The sequence below is a fragment of the Neodiprion lecontei genome, chromosome 3 (genome assembly GCF_021901455.1).
Source record: "Neodiprion lecontei isolate iyNeoLeco1 chromosome 3, iyNeoLeco1.1, whole genome shotgun sequence".
Classification (NCBI taxonomy): Eukaryota; Metazoa; Arthropoda; class Insecta; order Hymenoptera; family Diprionidae; genus Neodiprion; species Neodiprion lecontei.
Window position 1 is genome coordinate 8,115,003 of NC_060262.1, and position 23,084 is coordinate 8,138,086.

The window sequence follows — 23,084 nt, forward strand, 5'->3', positions numbered from 1 at the left end:
TTATTCAGGATGCAATCATAATTGTGGTTCATTTAATTCAGATGTAACAGCTCATAGAATGGCGAATACATGATTACCAAAAATGAAAAAGGGTTCTGCAATATCATTCATAGATTGCCTCATAGCTGCGCCGTTTATTATATACTGAAAACTATATTGGAGTAGCATATGTACGCCACGAGAACTCATCCTGAATAATTTTCTAGTTTGCTCCGTGCTTTTCTCAAATGTACGAAATGATGCCATTGCCCATGTGCGTTAACCACGGGAACTGTTGAATCGCAAGTAAAATAAGTGGGACGAAAGACATCGCAGACAATGCAAATCTCAGCGATTTTGATCGTACGTTATTTTATCGACAGTATTGTTGTTTTTTTCCTTTCGAATTTGCCTCAAAACTCGTAAAAACTCAACGTCTCTGACGTCAATATTTGCTTTCCACATCAAAATTAAGTGCAGTTTGTTTTGATGTATGTTTATCTTCTTCCTCATTATATAATCATGGTATCACGTAAATAATTATACACCGCAAGATTGAGTCATTTCCGAGATATTTTTATAAGCAGATTGATTCATATAAATAGCTCCAAAATACCGATATCATATACAGAACTTCATCGAATTAATGTTATTTGTAAAATTATCAATAACACAAACATCATGTTCAGCACTTTTCTCCGGCCCGCCGATGAATCAATATCTGAAAAATAAAAGTTATCGATTTTACAATCTCTCCATTGAGTATCTTTGTGCGTCTGATGGTATCCTTAATTGGGGCGTGGTTAAAACGGTAATATGGCGCCGGAAGTGAGTAATCAGCTGATCATTTTAAGTGAATTTTACGGAACTTAGGGCACAGAAAACATCGTGCAAGCTGTTGGACTTGAAATTTGTAACATTAAGCCAATGTAGAGTAAAACGCGTAATAAAAAACTACCTCTATAATTAAATATGGCTCTATTAGTGTGATATATTCACTGCCATCAGATGGCGTTTCATGTATTTACGGATCCTATATGTATAGCTAAGATTGCGAGTATTTAAGGTGTCGTTTCCCTGAATTGAAATCAAAAGATCGACCCGTGTCAACTCGATTGACTTAATATTCTTATCAATTCAGCTGCGTCAAATAGGTTGAAGAAAATCTAACGACTTTCATAGATTATGCCCATGTCTCGGGTCGTCTTCTTTCTAGCAATTATCATCCTTGCTAGCTCCTTCCGAATTCACTTCTCTTTCTTCTATTTTTAAGCGTAGTAGCTTTCATACGCATGTAACTAAAATCAAATTTCTCATGAAATAAAATACTTTTCCCGACGCACAAAATTTCTGTAAACCCTAACCTAAGAGAATATATTATACAGACTCAGAATTCAGCTGAGTTGCGGGACAAAAACAACATCCACGTATTATCTGACGATTCGGACTCTGTTTGTATGGTTAAGATATGAAGAAACGCACGGATCGATCAACGAGCTTACGAATGAATGCCTGATTCCTTGGATGGGAATCAGAAATATTTGCACTATGAAGGCTCATCGTAATGTGCTGAATGAGTCAGCCCAAACTCCTCGTTGTACAATAAAACTTTTCGGTCCAGCAGTTTGATGGATAAATATGCTCAAACAGTTTTAGATTTCATATAGCTTCTTTCGTACTCTTTGTCTGGCTCGGACGGTTGTGACCTGGATATTCGATCATTAGTCAACGCAGAACAGAGTTCTTTACCTTGGCGAAAATAATTTCTACGTCAAACTAGGAAAGATTGGCGGTCGTAGAAAATCGTAGAAAATAGTAGCAAATCCTAAAAAAGCGTAAAGGATTGTAGATAATCTTGAATAATCGAAGTATTTTTCGTAGAAAAAAACAAATTTCTACGAATAATTATGAAAAATACATATTGGAAATAGATTTAATTTTTTTTTGTAGAATGTCGTAGAAAACCACGTGGATCAATGAAAAATTACGAATAACTAGTTTTTATGCAAGATTATTTCATTTTTGTACCCAAACATAATGAACTTTTTCTGCGTAGAGCTGCGTTGAATTTTGTTGAAAAGTACGAATTTCTACGAAAAATTATGAAAATCTATAATTTTTTATGAAATTATAATTTCGGATCTATATCATCCGTTAGATGTCGCATCTCTCTCACAAGGGAAACTTGTCGTATATTTTTGAACTCATTTTAACTCAATTAACTCACTTCGAAGTTTTTCTTTCACGACAATTCTTCTATTCAAATACATCTAATGAAATAAACTGAAGTACTGAGGACTTCAAAGAATGCGATCGCCCGGTCGTGCCTAGGCATGTCGATTCTCTTTAAAAAAAATCGATCTCCGATTCGATTCGAATCGAGCATACTAGAATCGATTCTTGTTCAAATCGAGCATTAAAAGATCGATTTTCGATTAATCGCGCCAATTTCAAACATACCTAATATAGATACAGGACATTATTGATGACCATTTATCGCAAATACAAGTAATTGGATGGAAGTTATTAAATTAATAAACATGACATCACGCCTATATTCCTCCGAAAGAATAGGTAGAGGTGGGGATCGAACCCAGGATCTTTTGCTCAGCAGCAGTAGTACTTGCAACCACTAATGTTTATCCACAGTATATTTTTGATAAATATACTCACTCACAAGAATAGGTTAGTTAGAATAGTTAGGTTAGGTTTGAGTGTTTGACGTTTAGAGACGCGCCTGGAAAAATAAAATGTTTTTTTTTTTGTTAACGTTGCGTTTTGTTAACGCAAGTAACGCCACCTTTGGAAGCGTTCATAAAAATGTACTCTATGATGCGTTCAAATTATCGACCAAGTACTACCAGTTGCTTTTGTGTCCGATAACAGCAAAAAATTAATTGATGGGTCCGATTCGGGAGGTTTATGGATCGATTCATTGAATCGATGTAGGGTTCAAAATCGATCTGAAAAATCGATTATATCATTCAAAATAATCGAATTTTCGATTAATCGATTATGAATCGACATGCTTAGTCGTGCCTGTTGAAGAAAAGCTTCTTTTTTTTCCATTCGGCTTGTTTAAAATATTTTGGCGGATTTTTTTAAACTTAAATCTATAGTGTACAGTAATTGCGACGTTTATCACCTTTAACATCCGCCTGGCCGTCGGGTTTTCTCTGTCCCGTTTGCAAGTTCGGAGGCGGTTGAAGGTAATTTATTCCAACTATGGTAGCAGCGGGCTCAAAATTTCTCACTCTTGGACGATCCTCCTCAGCACTGACTTCCGTGCTTTGCCAGTACAATTCGTATATTGACGCACTGCAGCGCACTTTCAGCTTTCCAGTGGCAAAGTGTTCCGGAGTAACAAGAAATTGCACTCCAATTGCCGAGTACTGTTGATCGGCAATATTCGAATCTTGGGGATTGTAGTACCGTGTTTGCGAACTTAACGGCTGCAGGGAGAAAATATGATTTTGATTAAAACCCTCTTCATTACGGCAAAAAATTGGATAAATAATATTAGGAATCATTTTTTCAGGAAGTTTTCTTTGATTCTGATGATTAATTAACACTTTCAAGTATTCTCGCCGCCTATTTTATAGCTATTTTTCGTATATTTAAAGAATTCAAATACATTTCTTTGCGGTGGTTTGCTAGTTCTGATAGTATACTAATAGGTTTTCAATGCTCGAGAGTAATTATTGCGATATAATGTAAATTGTTATTGTTAGAAATACATTCATGGAAAAAAATAGTGAAAATTGAAGGAAAAATACCCCTCTACGCATATACATGTTTTACATAAATTATAAGTTTTTGGGGTCGCTAATTACGAATCTGAAATCGGATTTAAAAAATTCAAGATGGCGGATTCAATATGACGGACGAAAATTTAATGTTTGATCAAAATCGAAGAAAAAATTCTGTCCGAGTATTTTTGGGGTCACTGACTACGAATCTGATGTCAAATTTTGAAAATTTAGCATGGCGAATCCAATCAGTGCCCCGAAAACCCCTGCATAGAGTTTTTTGACTCTATTCCATCAAATTGATATTTTTGTCCGCTATATTGGATCTGCCGTCTTGAATTTTTGAAATTTGATTTCAGATTCGTAATCAGAAACTCAAAAACCATGGAATAGTATTTTGATATAAGAGTTGACTTAGCCCAATAATGTGTGGCTCAAAGGTTTAAATTATCTTGTGATGAACAATGCGACATCATTCAAGAATTTTCATACTGAAAACTATCGACTCATTGTTTTAAATTTGTGAAAATATTCTGAACAATATTAATGGGCAATTATTCTGTGATGGTCGAACTGAAAAATGACCATCGATACACGTTTAATCGTCCGTATAATTGCAGAGTTAAACTATAATTGATCCAAGCTACAAACGACTTGGAGAAGCAAGTTGAGTAAAACCTGTGAATAATTGAAAACCAACTATACGATTAAACAGCTAACGAGACATAAATAATTGAATACCTCTGGCAATCAACTGAAAGAGTAACTATTTACAGACGTACCTGATGGTCGTTAATATACCACGTTAAGTTCGCGGCTGGTTTACTGCCATCGGAAGTACAATTTCCTCGCAAAATATCTCCCACGCGATATTTTCGCTTCATACCGTGTATGGAAGGACGGTTCTGCGGCAATTCTGTTGCGGACCATAGAAAAAATTAATCATTCAAATTATAATCAAACATAGAAATGAATACATACCTATATATCATATGCGATCGCAATATTTTATTGCAATATGAAATTATATTATATGAGGTTCATGAAACGTCCGAAAGTTTAGTAAAAAATTTATTACGACGAAAAACAGAACTTTGATTAATCTCTTTTCATGACGAAATTGAATTAAACAAATTGACGTTAATTAAAAAATATTTATTCAAAAACGATATAAGTGAATATAATTAAGCGAAATTAGAAAAACGGTACTGTGTTCGGATTAAATAATGGTGCGACAATAAAATTGCACCGTTTCGAAAATATTATAACGATTAGGTATGTTTGGATAAAATTTGTCGTTCAAAAATGTTGTACTATTCAAGGAGATTATTTCTGTTCCAACTAGACATAAGGTGTTTGCTTTCAATTAAGAATTACACAAAATCGTTTGCTTAAAAATTTTTAGTTGTCGTTTAGGTGAAATAAAAAGTATGTTTTATCCCTTACCGACAACATTCATATTTGCAGAAACGATTGCAGTGTGAAAAGAAGGTGCATCAGCCGACACTTCGCAGCTGTATGTACCTGCAGCATCCAAGTCTAATCCAGTAACCGTAACCTGGTTAGCGTTACTTTCGTTTTTCTGCAATAAATAGAAAATCAGAAGTTTTCTTGTAAAAAAAAAACTTTGCCGACACGGGTAAAAAAATCCCAAAAAATTTTTGATAAAAATGTGAATGTACGCCGAGATAAATTTCTAGTTATGGTTGATACATGCAGTCCTTAACTATTTTCATTTTTTACCATAATTGAAAAATGTACAGTTTTTGTTCTGTTTACAAAATGAAAATTACTTTTGTAACTGTGACCAGGAACTTTAGTACGTGTTTTTATCATTCATACTACATGTTCTTGTAACTATTGCTATAATTCGATGCTTGTGAAACAATAAATTGATCTTAAGGTTTTTACATTGAACTACAAAATTGACGTAGCGAACTAAAGCAAACAGATTTAATGTCGAAATAACCAGAAAATGCGTACTGACATCTATAATTTCATTAGATAGTTACTAATCATACCGCATTTGCCTGTAATACGCAGTTTGTAAGAATTTTATTTATTTTTTTTTTTCTAATTTTTTTTAAAGGGTAAACATAACATTTACACACTACAGTCTCCTTACATCGTGCATACAGAGAAGAAATTCTTACTCAATTTTATTTATACAGTAACTATAGGTATAATGAACGAAATGTGTCTCATTGTTTGTATGCAAATATTCGACGATTTCTCTGCCGTGCAGGATCCCAGTTAAGAAATTTCTGCATGTGCACAAATTTCCCCAGGGGTGAGATCCACGTAATGCAGATACACGTGTAATTTCATCTCCGATTTATTATGTGCGGATGACTGGGCGTGTACACAAGGGTGGGTTACTCAGTGTCTGTAACAAAAATGGCACGTATACTCACGTTAACACTCAGAGTACCGATTGGAAATGTCTTAATTGCAGGGCTCTCGTTGGGGGTGTAGCGGTAAAACTCTCTCCGACCCTTATACCACTTGACGGCATAGAGGATATCGCCCTCTGTGTCATACAAGCATTCGAATATCGCTGAATCACCCTTCCTTACAGCCTCCGGAATTTTTATGCGGACCTCCTTTAATCCTAAGCATATTCCTGAGTGCAGAGGGGAAGTATTTGTGCAATTAATTATCTGCCGCTAACTTTTGCACAACCTAAACATTGGGTTTTCTGTGAAACTCGTCGCTCTACGCCACCGAATAGGCAACCAAAGCTACTTATCGTATTGCTATCCGTTTGAAAAATTTATTGTGCCTATGTGTATAGGCTGTTGCCTATTTACAGGCGTTGAACGTTGAGTTTTACAGAAAACTATCGGTATGTTTTATAAGTGTTATGATACACGCGTAGCTAAACGATTCAAATATTCAAATATTCAAATAATTTTCTCCACGAAATAATACTTGCACTTTACAATGTGTGTTATACTAAAGTAAAAAAAGTATTTATGAATTAATTCTTCGACAGTTGCGTGATTCTGATTTTTCGACAATTTATACGACTTAAATATCAGTAATCATAATAATAGCATTGCTACTCATCCACGCGGCTTGGATATAATGTAATTAATACCTCAGAATATTACTGATCCATATAATACTGCATACATCAAGTTAAGGTGGTTCTTCCGGCAATCGATTGACTTACGAGAGTTTCCATGTTTTGGTATATTGTTCATAAAGTGAAATAGTTTCTGTGTCCGAAATTTGGGGGTCAGTTATCGGGCAAGTAACAGAAATAAATGATGTTGAAAACCGATTAGAATGAACTTTTTAACAGGGGGGTTACGGTCGACCTATCATTGTAAAAATTTCAATTGAATGTTTCTTACCTTTAACGACTCACGGCTTTCACAAAAAAACGACGTATATGTAGTTTGAAATATAAGAATTCTATAGGTGACAAAAAAAACGAGGGTTTTCGGAAATTCTGAAGAAATATTTCACGATGAAGCAATGAGAATGTACACCGAACGCGTTTACCTCGTAGGCGCGTGATTATTTGGCAACGTCGCTTACTTGAGCCCGTGATCAACGACGCGCCAGATTTGAAAATCACTATCCGTATGATATTAGCTTCATGAGACGTGCATAGAGAAGGATGACAGTGTCATGAGATTTCATGTCGAGGCGGGGGATGGGGGGGGGCAAAAGTAGTCATTGAATGGCCTCTAGGATAAAATAACACGTTTTTTTTCCATGTTAAGTACAATATTACTTCTACCAAACATGCAATTTTCACGACGTAAACAACGCATACGAACTGAACAGAGATAGATCAGGTGTTGAGACGGAGAAGGAAGATGGCAACGCTGCCACATTTCTCACTTCCCAGGAACGTATCAACCCATAAAAAAAGACCAATTATGTATCGCAATTTTTTTTTTTGTCTAATTCATAAATACTGAATACAATATTATTCATAACACATTTATAGTTCATAGTCGTATCGATTCAGTGAGAATTATGCGTAGATTCTTAAATTGACATTGGACCCATGGTGGGCACCCACGTAATAAGTCCCTGAGCAGAAGAGGTACCTTAATCGGATGGCGATGCTCATCCGACGGATATGTGTATGTATGTAAGTACGGCTATAATACATACCTATATATACTATATATCTATAGGTATACGTATGTAACGATGTGCCTAATGCCTTCGTAAAACGTTTCAGAATTCTGAACCCATCAGCAAATTTCGTTATTTACCTTCGCCACGGCCGCAGCCCCGTGAAATGTGTTTGAATTGCACGTCGTAAAGTTCGTTAGTATCTACGGAATAGCCACATAGATCGTATTATTAAATCAAAATGACCCCCTGTAATATTCTATCACTCGTTCCGTTCAACGATAATGTCACGGACCAGAGTAATTATTACGCGCGGCAAAATTAAATATCTTTAAACCCTTCCGCCTCGTGTAACGTGGTGAAATCTGGGCGTTCCGATACCCTCAAACAACATTCCGCACATGAATTCCGAGACTTATACATACCTACATACCTATATATTCGCACCCCTAAATATCTTCGGATCTGCGCCGCGATTTAATCGACGATGAAAGTCACGCGATTATAATACAAGCATGCAAGATACCGTGCGGTAAATGTCATAGGAATTATGCTCACTGCATTTAGCCGATGTTTAATTCCAATTTGCTGTAAAATTGACGGCATCGGCTTTTATACTCTGTGATGTAGAGCTATTTTTATTATTCAAGGTAAAATGTACGTGTCTTCTAATTCCGATTCGGTATAACAGATTTTAGCTGCGAATTAGACCCCGATGCATACGCAGTTCGTCAATCGAAGATTGTTATTGCTTACCCACGACATAAGCGAAGAACACCAATTGCAGTTCCATCGAAGATTGGCTAAAAATTCTCTCAACGAACCGGATCGAAGCACAATTTAAACTTACACATCGGACACCGCTTCACTTCGAGTGGCCCTGCAGATTCGCTCACTGATCTTTCTTACAGCCACTTTTATAGTATGCGTACTACTCCGATAGTGCGAACGCAACTACATCAGCCCATACACGAAGTGTTCACCGTTCAAGGAACTCGGAGGGGTGGATGGCTGTGGGAATATCTTTTACATAACGACACACGCAGGACTGTATCCTCTCTCGTTCGATGATTCTGCCAGCTTCGCGCAGAATCAATGTTTCCTGCCTGCGCCTGCGTCCCGAGTCTCTCTCTTCCGGCTCTCGCGAAATTATCTAATTTCGGCTGAAATCAGCGATTCTCCTTATAATTACTGATTTCATATTTAACAACAATATTTTGGAACTCCTCGTTTCCTTCTTCGCTCTGTACGATATAAAGGCAAAGTTTCTGATGTCAAGGGTTGCGCTGATCAAGCCGGTTCCGTAAAAGAAAATATCCTGGCCGTCCTTGTCGCGCATCGATTATTATTCCTATATTATTTTTATTTACCCAACTCTGTGTCATGGGAAAATTTTTCTCCGCATTTCATGTTTTCTCGCGTCAAAACTCCGCAAAGCATCTTCGGAAATAAATTTCCTGAATTTGAAAATTTTGTACATTTTTCAACAGCGTTTTGTTTTTTAATTGTAAATATTTTTCCAAGATTCTGAATTTTTTTGCCATGTACAGGATTTTATCGTTCTCTGCGATATTCGAAAATTTTTATTCATATACATATACTTGCTGGTTACTGGTTACTGGTTACTTTTGTTTCTGTAAACAAATATTCAAATAAATCTATTGAAAATTCATTGGTTCATCAAATGAATTTGCTAGATACAATCGAACTTTACTTGCACAGAGTAAAGTTTCGGGGAATTGCAAACAAATGAAATTACCATTCTCTTTCATGTGTACTGAATTACACGTAGCTTACAAGTGAAAGAATTGTAAATTCTCTTTCAAATTTCATTGCAGATATCTCATATAATGTTGAAATAAGCTTACGTATTAATAAACAAGAGATAACAATTTCGTAAAGAAAATTAGATTTAAATCAGACTCGAGACGAAATTCAGAGATTCTGGGATAGATAAATTAGTGTTAATTTAATACAAAAAATCGCTCCTAATGTACCTGGAATAATTCTACGAAAAATAAGATTTTCTCGGGGTATTGTAGAACTACTTAAAACGTTGGAGAAACAAAGCAATATATTAAAAAACGTGAAATTTGACGGAGAATCACAATCACGCGTAACGCATAGCCCCAAGCACTGTTCGAAGTAAAACAAAAAAAATCAAGCATGAAATTACAAGACAAGTTAATCTTAGTATGAGACTGCGTTTCACTTGGGAGATTTATGGAAAAGTATCTAAAAAATTCTCTCCAGTGTTTTATAGAAAAAACTATTACACGGAATTACACCATTAAATTTCCCCGGTGTGCATGATGCTCATGCATACTTAATAAGGTACCTAAGATGTTTGCACAATATTCTTCACTTTCGTGTTTACACATTCATACGCGGGTGACTCTGCATACCGGTATAAACGCGCTTGAAAGTTATAAGGATTATAATATTATCATGGTATTCCGAAGTGCCTCTGGAAAACTTGATCCCAGATTTTGTGGATTAACCGATCGGTCTTAAAAGTCGTACGAAAATCGCTCTGGGTTGCAAGATGTGAAAATAATAAAGCTTAAGGTTTAACCAAATTGCGTAAAAATACAGTATGTTTACGTTTTGGGTTTACATAAGTGTGCGCAACATCTTTATTCACATGAAAATTTATTTTACTTATGGCGAGCGTAATTAAAATTTTAAAAGTCAGTTAAAACTAACAGGGTGTCACAGTTGGTCTCATATATCTATAATCGAAAAATAGCTAGGTATACTTTTGGCGCGTGAGTGTGAAATGGTAGGATAACAGGTATAGTATTCGTTTTTACGCCTGTAAGTATTATCGTACATCAAGGTATGTTAGGTTGCCAATCGCAAGGCGTACCGCCAACTATTCCCCGCAACCGAATACCTCATATTTTTTTAACGCTAGTCTATTGTTGTCAGAAATATAAAACAAGCATTTAATTGTACAGGCTTATTCTCTAACTTTGCAGCTACGCATAGCCATAGAAATAAGGAGCCGTTCACATATTACGCAAGCACTTTATTCTATTTACTCAAATTCATCCCCAATTACGTAACAGGGATGGTGGGTCCGTCGTGTTCACCATAATTAGCGCAAGAAACATTTGTGGGGATTTTTCGAACGAGTTTTTCTCTTTCTTTAACTTCCTATTCAGACGGTGGCCTGCATTCAACCTTAATTTCAGGTGTCTCGATGACCGGACGGCCTCATTCATTTTCTGTTATTCGATGCATTTTTGAAGTTGAATTCAACTAAATTAATGTAGTTCAGAATACGTGCACTATTTTATTTCACAGATTTCGCTTTAAGAAATCGTTTATGTTACCTGGCGAGTATAGTTACGATTCCGTGAAAGGTAATGGAAGAGAAAGCAAGTTTCGTAACGGGAACGCTGAACGATGACTGTCTTCAGTCAAGGCGGAAAAATAAAATCTGTTGATTTTCTCAAATCTGCAGTTTTGCCGCCAAAAAAGTGAAGCATCTTGTACGTACTTTGAGAAGCTTTTAATCTGAGATTTTTTTTCACGCTAAAATTTGTCAGACAGATATTTACAAAAATAAGACAGTACCGAAAACACCATATTTATCTAATATTAGGGTTGAAATGAGAGGAATAAGGATTCAGAATTTGACAAGTTTTTTATTTCGATAAGAAATATTATACTCCGACTGGTGACCGGAATGCTTTGGCGTTAATATTGACATACATATTCAGCCAGACTATTTTTTCATTTCAAATGTTTTGACTGACAATGAACGAGTTTGCTTTTCCAGCAGAACTAACCTGCGCTGGGATAGATTATACTGTTATTCTTGCTAATTGAATTTCAAAATATTCGGATGTGTTATAAATCTCAAAATATACAGGACTTGTGGTAACTTCAAATTTTTGTTATTTGTGCAGCTGAAATCAATAAATTTTGCAAGTGTTCAAAGTTATAATTTATTGTTACCAATTATCAGTACAATACAAATTCTTTTTAAGCTCCGTACACCTCATGAAACAAAAAAACAAATGTTGAAAGTAACAAATTTTTTTTTGTTCATCCCTCTCATTTACAGAATTAATATCTTAATTATAAATTTTATATTTTACACATCATCACCAATTTCATTGTAAAAGTAATTCTGCATTAATCAAACAATATTGAATATGCAGTTTTTAAATAATTCTGAAGAAATATCATTGCCAAGTCCTATCATTTTCGGCTTTAACTCTAAACTTTATTATCCCGGGACCTTAAATATCTACTTCTTCACTGGTTTGAAGCCCAATTGCCAACTATTTGTTCTACTGATTTTATTATTCATTGATCGTTAAAAATTAGTTTATATTGTCGTAAAAAACACCCGCGTTGCATGGCGTTCGACACACCTCAAGTTATCATCGAAACACCGTGGTAACAATAACAGTAATAATTATGGTAGTATAAAAATAGTAATGTAATTATAAGATATAATAAAAATAATTGTGAATTGTGACAATGAGATATCACAAAATAAAATCGTATGTATAGGACCTACATAAAAATAGAAAATGACGAATACATGCAGGATTGAATGGGACTCGAAAAGTGAAAAAATCATTAAATGCAGAACCTAAAATTAAATATAAACTGCAATTTTGTGTGAATTACATTAAGAGAAAAAAAATATATATTACCCGATTATTCTTGGGGGCTATTTGAAGAAATGTTCAATTTCCGTTAACGTTTTACCGAGTGTTTCGGGTAAGTATTTCCAAACGACTGCCGTGCTTGCGAAAGAGATGATACCATAAATTAAAAAAACACCCTTGACGTCGATCAGTTCCTTGAGAGCTGGAAACGTGAGGACGACAAGAAACATCATCAAGTAGGCGTAACTAGTCATTATTCCTCCAACGATAGCTCTGAGCTTGGTAGGCAGTAGTTCCCCAGTCAATGACCACGGAATCGTTTGCCAACCAATTGCACTGAAGCACACAAAGACGAGGACGAATACCAAAGTGGGAATTTTCGTGTCAAATTGGCTGAGATGCGTGTAAAGCGAGGCGGACAGTATCGATAATCCCATTCCGAGTCCGCTGATGATGCACAACATTCGCCGACCATATTTTAACGAAAGTATCATCGCGATTATTGCCATTACGAAGCGAATCGCCCCCATCAGTATCATCGCCCAATACGCATCGAGATAGCCAAACTGTCCGCCTAATTCTTCAAACAGCTCGACGGCATAAAAAACTATCACGTAAGACCCGGTATTTTGTTGAAAAAAGAAAATAATTAGCAGCAAGACAATTGGCTTGTATATTTCCGGTCTCTTGAAGCTTTTCAATTTCTCCTTTAATGTCTCGTCCTGTCTCATCGGGACATCTACTCTGCTCGTACGATAATTATTGAGTAATTCGACCAGTTCCCTCTCAGCTTTCTGTAGACAAAGTCAATACAATGTGAATAAAAATACATTCAAGGGGTATGAAGAGAGAATTTCTAACGAACGTACGTGCCGTCGTCTGCTCAAATTTAACACGCACGTGCTACAATCCGAGATCGGCTGTTTACCAGGGCGACCAATCGTCTGTCATGTATGTAACCTCAAAATTTTGACAGTTGCTGGTGGTGGTTGCGCTGAACTAACAACTGTCAACATTTTTGAGGTTACATACATGACAGACGGTTGGTCGCCCTGGCAAACAACCGATCTCGGTTTGTAGCGGGTGTGCATTAAATTTGAGCAGACGACGGAACGTGCAGTCTTTAGGAATTCAATCTGCATATACGAGTGGACGGTTGAAAACGTTGCTAAATTTTAGTAATTTTTCCCCCATCATTCAATTGTCTAATTTGGTTGGAGATAGTTTTAGTCAAAAGTATGTAGATCGAGAATAGTTGCAATAGTACTCATGCGATCGCAGCTCTCATCGTTGGCTCATAATGCAAACTTCACACTCAATGGTAATTGCCCACTTTCCGCACTTGTATAACACAATATATTATTTAGAAATTAGAACCATTTCGCTTAGTGACATGTATTGCAGTGTCCACGGTATCTCAAAGACGGCCAGCTTTTTTTAAACTCATTTATTATTCTTATTAATTAAATAAAAACGGTCGTAAATTTTTTACGGAAAATTGAAATTCAATTTCAAACTATCGCAATTTCATTGAAAAAAATGGACTCATGGCAAAAGGGGTAAACTGTATACAAGAATACTGTCTCTAAATTTGAATTTGTTGTTAATTTGTTGTTAAATGTTGTTAATAACGATGCTTCCTATTCACTGATAGAATTGAAAAAAATATGCAACTAAAGCTCGATCTCTATAATTTCGTATAAAGTAAACCCGAATTAAATCGAATAATTAGTAATTATCGAGGAATGAATTACCCAAAAGTTATCCACTTATTCAGGCGTACTGAAATAAGAGACGTACCACTTAAACTCCAAAATAAAAAATAAATATGAGCAATTTACTTACTGCGTTATTACGATTGAAGTATTTCAATGATTTCCGGGCCTGATCTATCCTGTGTGCATCTTGCGTACCATTTTTGAAGGACAAGAGCCAATGCGGACTTTCTGGGAGAGTCGTGATGAAATAGAATATAACAGCAGTAAAAGCGGCAAATACAACTGCAACCGTTCTCCAGTAAAGCCACTTGCCAAGTACAGATGTCAACAGGATACCAAAAGACACGTTAACCGAAGTCAAACCTAGGAGCATTGGCCGCCAGACTGGATGTGTCGTTTCTGAAGTGTAGTATATCGCAACGCTGGAAAGTCCTGAAAATTACACAATAGCACCTGAAAAGCTAAAATAGATGTGAGCAAAAAAAATAAAAATATGTTCGTTTTTTAGACAACCTCTATTTCCTGCAGAGGCGTGTGTTTAAATTTAAGTTAGACTTATCACTAAATAGCTCTGGTGAAAAATTTGATTGTGTTTAAAAAATATGAAAATGTTGTGCAATCGAAAATTTTGTTGATCAACTGATTTTAAATGGAATATTACAGGCAGATTTCAGTGGAATCCTGTGATTTTTTCTAAAACGTCTTAATTTACTAAAGGTTTAAAAAAATTTCATAGGATAAAATCAACTTCACAGTTTTTGAGAAAACTTGTGATTTTCCCGGATCAGCGTATGATGGAATTTTTTCTAATTCATTCTGCAATTTCCAGACTGTCCTTTTGATAGTATTTTATTTTGCTGAAATTGTTTATAGGATTTTATTTTAATTTTGATAAAAGTCGTTTGATTTTTTTTTTAATTAATATGAAGTTTCATTGAAATTTTCTCATCACTCTAAAAAGTCCTAATGCAGAGAATTTTTAGACTTTTACGTGGAATTCCAAAAAACTACATTACTTTTCATCGCATTTCAGAAAAAATATTCTACAAGAATTGATCTACAAAAGAATGATCAAGATACACATATTATATTATAAGTTCATGAAATTTCTGATACAATTTAGAATAAACTCACGAATACAAACGATTTTTCAAACAAATTCCATTAAATTTATAACAAAGTCGCAAAAATAGACAAAAAAATATTACCGGCTGCCGCACCCGCCAAAAATCTACCAACATATAGCCAGACTATGTTGTAGGACCAATAAATCAAGATCCAGGAAATCAGGTATGGAATACATACGAACATGCTGACATTCTTTCGTCCAAATTTATCAATTAACCGGCCAGATAGGAGTGATCCAATGGGTGTAGATATCGTGACCAAACTGGCTGTAAAAATAAAAGCATCCCATGTGTATAGCAGGTGTAAATCTAACGGAATAACTAATTAATAACGAAGGTGTTTGATACTGGCATTTCATGAGATATTTGTGGGAATGTAAAATTCGATTTAGAATTTCAATCACTGAAAATTTCTCCAAATTTCATTCGATTCGAATATACAGTAGAACTCCTATAAATTCGAACCACTTACATTCGACTTCCCCTACTCTTTCCTCTTTTTAATGCGCCTAACATACTGCGCACTTCGTGGAGCATGCGCAGACAACGACAAAGTATCTGTTGGATGAATATTTTGGTGGAGAGGGTAACCCGTACATTTTAATTCTTAGAATTCTCGGCCCCGTAGCTTCGAATACGTAGGAGTTCTACTGTAATTGTTCCATCGTATTTCTTTTTCCTCACTGTAACGCCGTACCTCACACGGACTACATTTTTCAAAGAGATAATGAGGACCAGAAGTAGTACGTGTCGACAAAAATTAGTTTCTTAGTCTATAAGGCATCACAGTTCATACCAATCCAACCGTCTTGCCCAGGCATAAGTTGTATTACGTCATCATTTCCTTTCTCTTTTAAATGTGCTGTCAATATTGCAGAGAACGCCATGTTTATTCCAGCTTGAATAGTTAGCAAGTGAACAATGCAGGCACCGATAATCTGAAATGATATAATCAATGGTTTATAACAGGTTTATCGTTAAACACGTGATTACCCAGCAAACGAAAACGACTTGAAGAGGAATCGAAAATTTCAAAAATCGATGCATTCGCTATGCAATGTTCTTCATTCGTACTCGGTAATAGAAGGCGTACGCATTTTGTGTTATTTATGCTGTTTCGAACCGGGTGGAATAAAAATAGTTGACTGATTTAAAAAAAAGTCTTAGATATGATCGTACATGCATTTCGGCCACACCTGAACATATATGATCAGATAAAAAGAATATAATTTATATTATATATATATATATATATATATAACTTATGTTATAATTTAATTATTGTCAAAAAATCTGTCATGCGAGCATGAATAAAGAAAGTACAAATAAAGTATTCATTATAACCAATAAAATATACGATTATGAAGGAGAAAAAAACTTAAAACTTAGTATCGTATAACCAGATACGTGGTCAGTTTTTCAATTTAAATCGGCTTTATATAATATCCTATACTCGATATAAGTAATTCGGTGATAGCAGCTTACAATTTAGTCTATGTGTACTTATATACAAGGGGAATTCCATGCGAACCCAACCACGTCTGACCTTCAGCATTTTTGTTTCTATTTTGCACTTAGAACATTCCTAGCCCAATTTTATAATGACGTTAATAAAAAGGAAGGTAAGTGAGTCGAAAAAATCGCAGCGCTGTGGAACTGCTCTAGAAGTATTGTACGTGAACCATAAAAGTTTTGAGAATTTTTTGAAAACTTCCCAACCATTCAAACGATGTTTTAACTCACTAAAAAAATTGAAAGTGTTGATAAAAATGGCAAAATAATTGACCCATCGTGGTCCCGGTATTGAAATGTTTAAAATAGAAAATGCAGTTTTTGATGATCTTTTGAGAATTTTAAAACAGGTCCGTTTCAAAATCACTCTCAATATTCATAAATAATTAACCAGTTGAAGAAATAATCTGAAAAAATTCAGGGTACTATTTCAGAGTTGGGACAATTGCAGAAAATTTTTCAAATAAAATCGCATGGTGCGCATGGAGTTCTCCATAATTGTACAAATTCCTGTCATAAGACATATGACCATTGCATGATCTTATATGAATTGTACATCAGTAGAAAAAAATGACATTCTTCTTCATACATACACGTAGTACCTGTACAAAATTTTCGATCCTAAATTTGTGTACCGGAATAATTCACGCGGACGCGGATCAGAATCACTTTTCATTGAATCGTAAACTAAGAATTCGAATGGACACATTTTATCTGACTTTCGTAAAAATTTGTTTTAGTTATGCAACGTCCCCACAACGCATAACAAAATCGGATTAAAGTAGAATTTACTCGATGTACGCATAATTCCAAGTGAATGAATTTCTTTATATTCGTTTCTTGAATGCGGATTTAAATGAATAGACGCATTCGTGGAAATATAAAGAGATATTGATACTCAATTCGTTATAATGAATTAGAAAGAACAGGGAATTCATATCTAAATGCTGGCGAATCCGAAACTTCGGCAAATACGGATTGGCAAATTAGGAAATAAATTCTTTTTAATCCGTTTCAATTCGTATTCGTTAGCTGGGTCGTACAGAAATTCGTGATTTGGAGTGGAAAATTTTGTCTGTTTTATATTTCTGATACAACCCTGCAAACAGTAAGTTTAAATTCAAATAAACATCTTATGTCTAAGTAGGTGATTTTTCGTACTCTTCCACACCTTAGCTTGCTCCAAATTCGGAACTATCATTTATTGATATGCTTGGAAATAGTACCATTAATAATATATATGTTGTCGCGTTTTAGATTATACTTCTACTGTAATAACAGTATCGAAATTTTATCACAACAAATGATGATATGAATTTCTATTCAGTAATTTTATGCACAGTCAGGCATGTACAGAAAAAGCATCTGCAACTTGTGTGATCGAGATTCAGTAAATGAAAGCTGGTAATTACGTATCTTCAAGCTGCTTGAATGTCGAACAAGATTGTAAATACAACTTGAATCTAATAAGGTCAATATCTGTCTTCTATATAGTTAGCCAAGAATTTTTTTGTCTACAACATTTTAAACATTCAAGTAAAAAAATTCGTCACTGTGAATGTGTAGTGATATCGACAATGTTAATTCATTCAATGTTGCTGTTTTTGTAACGTTACTTCATTAACAAAATACTACAAGTAAATAACTAATTATGAAATATTTTATAAAAATATCGAGTAAAATTTCTTTTCAGTGAGAATTGACTTAGCGTTGAATGGAAGTCTTTGAAAATCAGTGTAGTCAAATATTCGAATATGGTCGCAAAGTAGCATTCAGAGCATAGTATATTTGCTATATGTTATATACCTGGGTATACGAATCCTTCCATATTGGCGGAAGGATCCTAGAATCTGGCACAACCTGCTCGGTGTTTGAGATCAAAACTTCCGTAGTCGGCGTCTGCTCCTCCATTTAGAAGCCTGTGAGATAATGATGTTTGGTAAATATTTCAATCACTAAGTATTTGTTTCGAACCGAATCTACTCGTACTTCACAGTAACTTGTTCCCTGTGCCTTGCAGATATTCTGCTTCATTTATTATCTGGGCTCCAGTGAGTACGGCATCATGCTGATAAAACAGACTGCAATGTTTGCAGACGCATTACCCAGTATTACCTTATAGTAATTTAAGCTCCTCAACCGTGTTAATCATTTAATGTATCGAAATATGCACTCGATTAATTACTTCAGTGAATTCAAATAATCGAAACATCAGAACATTTCGCGCGCAAAACCCAGCAAGAGCTTTCATTGTAGAATTGTTTTATTTCTTTACGAATCGTCATTTCACTACGTTTTTATGCGTACATACCTAATGAATTTGTGTTGCTAGATATTAAATATAGCGTCGTTCGTTCCGCGGTTAATGTTTTTATTACAAGTACTTGGGACTTTCGGGATTCGGAAATTTTGCACGGGAAACAAAATATATGTTTAAATTTAACGGAGAATAGATTATTTCACTAGTTTTTTAATAATTCTTGAATGTATGGATGTGCATGATCGATTAATTCTGCTGCTTATTAATGCGTCTTATTTCTTTCGCGGTTTATGTTTCAATTGCGTGTCAACGTAAACGATGACTGTATCACACTGTATGACTGGTCCACTGAGGTTTGCATGCAAAGGAGTTACGGGAATCCCCGAAAGGGTGCGAACCTCTCGAAGCGAACGTTGACAAAAGACTGTGGAGAAAGCTAGCCTAACGGAGTTTCCTGTGCGTATGGAATTGCGTGCTGGTGCTTTGAGAGATATGGAAGTATTCTCTGGATACCGATTTCTACAGTTGTATTTTGTAGATTACAGTTGAGTTGAGCAGTGAAATTGTCCCTTCGTTACAAACAAATGATGTTTACAGTAGTTTATCGGGCGATATTGTTCTGCTGTGACGTCACCGCATCCGAGCGTGACACTATAATTCGTAAACCTTCCATTCGTTACATCTTTGGAGATTTTTGTAATATCGGAGAGAATAAAAAATTTGGAATACAAAACTATCGAAATAATAATTAGTAACATTACTCAAAATTACCAATTTCATCTATTGTTTAACCGTTAGCATTGACGGATCTTCAGTTAACGCAGTTACTCTTTGTGTGTCGGTCAATCGAGTTAATTATTTTTAATCGGTAATACTCGTGTTATGGTTTTGATATATTTACGGAGCAAAGAATATGGCGCTGCATATGAAAAAACGAATAGTACTCAGTAAACGAAAGAGATTGAACCGTAAAAGTTGATTCATTTTGATGCCTACCAGTCCGAAATTATCAAGAAAACGCATCGCATAATGTCAAAATTAATCCATCACGGATTGATTTGGATTTAAAGAGGAAGAAACCTGCAATAGAATACGATAAAAGCACTAATGTTCGAGACGCGGTAAACTTCATTCGAGATAAAGGGCATAGCTGAGTAAGTATGTCAAAAGTGCTCTCTTTCGAAATGGATTCTGCGGATGATCAACTGTTTTCTGTTGGTAAATCACTGACTCGTATCAAATTTGATCCTTCTAATTCTATTTTGCTCGAAGTTATCGCATAAAACGTGATTTTCAATTTTTTCACGATAACTCCGATATTTCTTCTTAGAAAATTTGGAAGGAATCACAGATCCAGCAGACATATGTCCTCATATCCAGGATTTCTTCAGATTTTTTGCTAGGAAACTCCACCTCCTAAGAATTTCTGAAAATTTAGATTGTCGGTTTTCCGTGGATTTTAAAGAGGCACTGCCGTCTTGTTTTCACAGTATGAACATATACTTTCACGTGATTTTTCGTATTTTTCAAACGTTTTCCAACGGTGCGTCATTGTTACAAAAATTAAAATAAGACAGTTTTCACCATTTTATCACCATGAGCAGAAGATAAGGGCATAGCCGGATAAGCCCGCCGAAGTGCTCTTTCACCAAACTATTCTCGGACTTTGTTTCATTCGTAACATATTTTCGCATGTATTTTAATCACCTGCTCCTTTGAGAATTTTTCACGAAATACACGGTGTTGGTACTTTCTGCGAATTGATTGATCATACGTACCTATATGCAAGTAATATGTTATGTATTTATAGAAATTCAGCTGAAATAAATGACAATCCCAATAAAACAATTGAAAAATCAACGAAAGAAAAAATTTTATAATTTTTCCATATTAACGATTGAGCTATCGCCTAAAAAAAATGTTCAAAGGAAGAGGTGTTCAAATACACGTGAAAATATGTTTGTTTCCGACTCAACGTTAATGTACACTTTATTTCCTCATATACTTTTTCCCTCGTCTGTGGGAGCAAAGTAACATTAAAAGTAGTAATGCCACTACTTTCCCGTTAATAAGTTTTTTTAAATTTTAAACTCTTTCTTTTTATGTTAATATCAACTTTTAATAATATTCTCAGACTAATCAAATTATCGCATTTACGCATTGACGAAAAAATACAATGATTTTTTGTACAAAAATCCTTTCAATCGTTTATTTAAAATGCTTTCTAATACGTCTTTTAGGATTTGCAGTAAGTCGTTGTACGTAAATAACGACTTGAACTCATAAAACTTAAACTTTTTAAATTACTCAACAAATTCTTAAAATTTTGATGATTGGAGTTTCAAAATGACGCTTACAGTTTCAAACTTATTAGGTTTTTTAAAATTTGATTAAATAAGAATTTACTTATAAAAATAGATATTGATGTTTGATTAATGTGCAATATTCTCTGGCACATTTATTTTTATCTCATGTCTAACATTATTACTTTTAAAGTATGTGTGAGCCTAGGGGGGGGGGGGGGGGGGGGGCTCCCCGCCAAGCGATATGGCATTTTGGCCGGCTTACCCAGCTATGTGGTTTATGCCCTTATCTTGTGGTCATGTCCATAAAATAGTGAAAAATGTCAATTTTTTATTTCTGTAATAATGACGGATCGTTAGGAAAAATCATATGAAAGCAGATGTTTATACTGTGACAAAAAAAGACGGCGATGCCTAGTCAAAATCCATCGGAAACCAGCGATCTAAATGCTCACAAATGTTTAGAAGATGGAGTTTTCTCGTAAAAAATCTAAAGAAATTCTCGATATGAGCACATATGCTGCTGGATCTGTGATTTTTTTCTCAAATAGTCTAAGAAGAAATAGCGGATTTACCGTGAAAAAACTGTAAATCACGTTTTACACGGTAACTTAGAGGAAAATAGAGTTAGAAGGCTAAAATTTGGTATGAGTCGGTGGTTTACCAACAGAAAACAGTTGGACACTCGCAAAATCGATTTCGAGAAAGGGCACTTTTGGTACGATAACGCGACTATGCCCACTGAACTGTAATTAAAATTGTTACCGAAAAAAAGGAACATAAATAGATACGGAATTGTATATTACAGAACAGTTCGAAGGCTTCGTTACAGCCTTCAGTTGGACACGTGTGTGCGTAACTATATAGAACGCAGTGAGATGGCGTCTTACACGCCTTAGATGCCTGACTTACCTTAAACTTAACCTGACCTAACCTATCGTATCCTAAGGTAACACGATACAGATATATATCTACTATTATTCCGGAATCTGTTCACTGACCGTGATCCACGAGTAGAAGCCACTTGATGCGATACCGAAATATCACCGGCTCAATGCAGTTTCGTCATTCGTAACTTATAATTGACTTAGTCCTCGTGTAGATTCTACACTGTAGTACACACGTAACAGGTTATCAGAGCAATTAACAATCTTTACGAATTACGTAATAGTTTATTACTCTTTGTCCCTTTAATAGTTATACTGATACATAATAGGTAAAAAGAATTTAATTACACATTAAATACCCCGTTTAAATTACGGGAAACATTGTTTTCGTCTTCTTTGTTTTTCTGCGAAACTTAGGAAGTAGAAAATATACCTATATAGTTTATTTAAATTGTGACACTGAACCGTTATTAAGGTATAATTTATACAAGGTTATTGAGCAAAAATTAATTAATTCATCAAATCAATTCATCGCAAACGAGGAGCCAGTCTTTGATGATGAGGATAAAATAAGTAACGTTACTATAACGATACATTTTTACGAAAAATCATTATTTTGCACCCTTAGGAATGTCTGAAAATTATCAAATCATGAAAATCAAAACATACTCTTATTTTGAAAAGTCGACTCCTTGAAAGTCATTCTAAGATTGTGTAATAATCATTTTCCCTTGATGTTTCGTTACGTTAACGTTACTCACTTCAGCGTCATGCTTAACAACGTGTAAACTCAATTTAGATAGCGATTCTAATTGTTTAT

The 23,084-nt window shown here is 35.1% G+C and overlaps 2 protein-coding genes across 7 annotated transcripts; both read right to left on the bottom strand.

Moving 5' to 3' along the window:
• Positions 1-539: 539 nt before the first annotated feature.
• On the bottom strand, positions 540-8,912 carry LOC107217526. Of its 3 annotated transcripts, none has more exons than XM_046734289.1 (7): positions 8,583-8,911; positions 7,967-8,029; positions 6,143-6,351; positions 5,175-5,310; positions 4,511-4,644; positions 3,125-3,431; positions 540-700 (listed from the first exon to the last, which is right to left on the bottom strand). In XM_046734289.1, the coding sequence occupies exons 1-7, from the start codon at positions 8,617-8,619 to the stop codon at positions 615-617; spliced, it is 972 nt and encodes a 323-aa protein (XP_046590245.1). In that variant the 5' UTR covers positions 8,620-8,911; the 3' UTR covers positions 540-614. The 3 variants fall into 3 exon arrangements, with proteins under 3 accessions (XP_046590245.1, XP_015510576.1, XP_046590246.1); XM_046734290.1 differs by lacking the exon at positions 540-700 and adding an exon at positions 723-1,685 and having other exon boundaries at positions 8,583-8,912; XM_015655090.2 differs by lacking the exon at positions 7,967-8,029 and having other exon boundaries at positions 8,583-8,909.
• Positions 8,913-11,452: 2,540 nt separating this feature from the next.
• LOC107217504 (facilitated trehalose transporter Tret1) lies at positions 11,453-22,943 on the bottom strand. 4 transcript variants are annotated; one of them, XM_046734141.1, is made up of 6 exons: positions 22,379-22,943; positions 18,621-18,733; positions 16,099-16,240; positions 15,384-15,569; positions 14,303-14,607; positions 11,453-13,251 (listed from the first exon to the last, which is right to left on the bottom strand). In XM_046734141.1, the coding sequence occupies exons 2-6, from the start codon at positions 18,723-18,725 to the stop codon at positions 12,520-12,522; spliced, it is 1,470 nt and encodes a 489-aa protein (XP_046590097.1). In that variant the 5' UTR covers positions 18,726-18,733; positions 22,379-22,943; the 3' UTR covers positions 11,453-12,519. The 4 variants fall into 4 exon arrangements, with proteins under 4 accessions (XP_046590097.1, XP_015510544.1, XP_015510546.1 ...); XM_015655058.2 differs by lacking the exon at positions 22,379-22,943 and adding an exon at positions 19,126-19,471; XM_015655060.2 differs by lacking the exon at positions 22,379-22,943 and adding an exon at positions 18,930-19,471.
• Between the last annotated feature and the right edge of the window lie 141 nt (positions 22,944-23,084).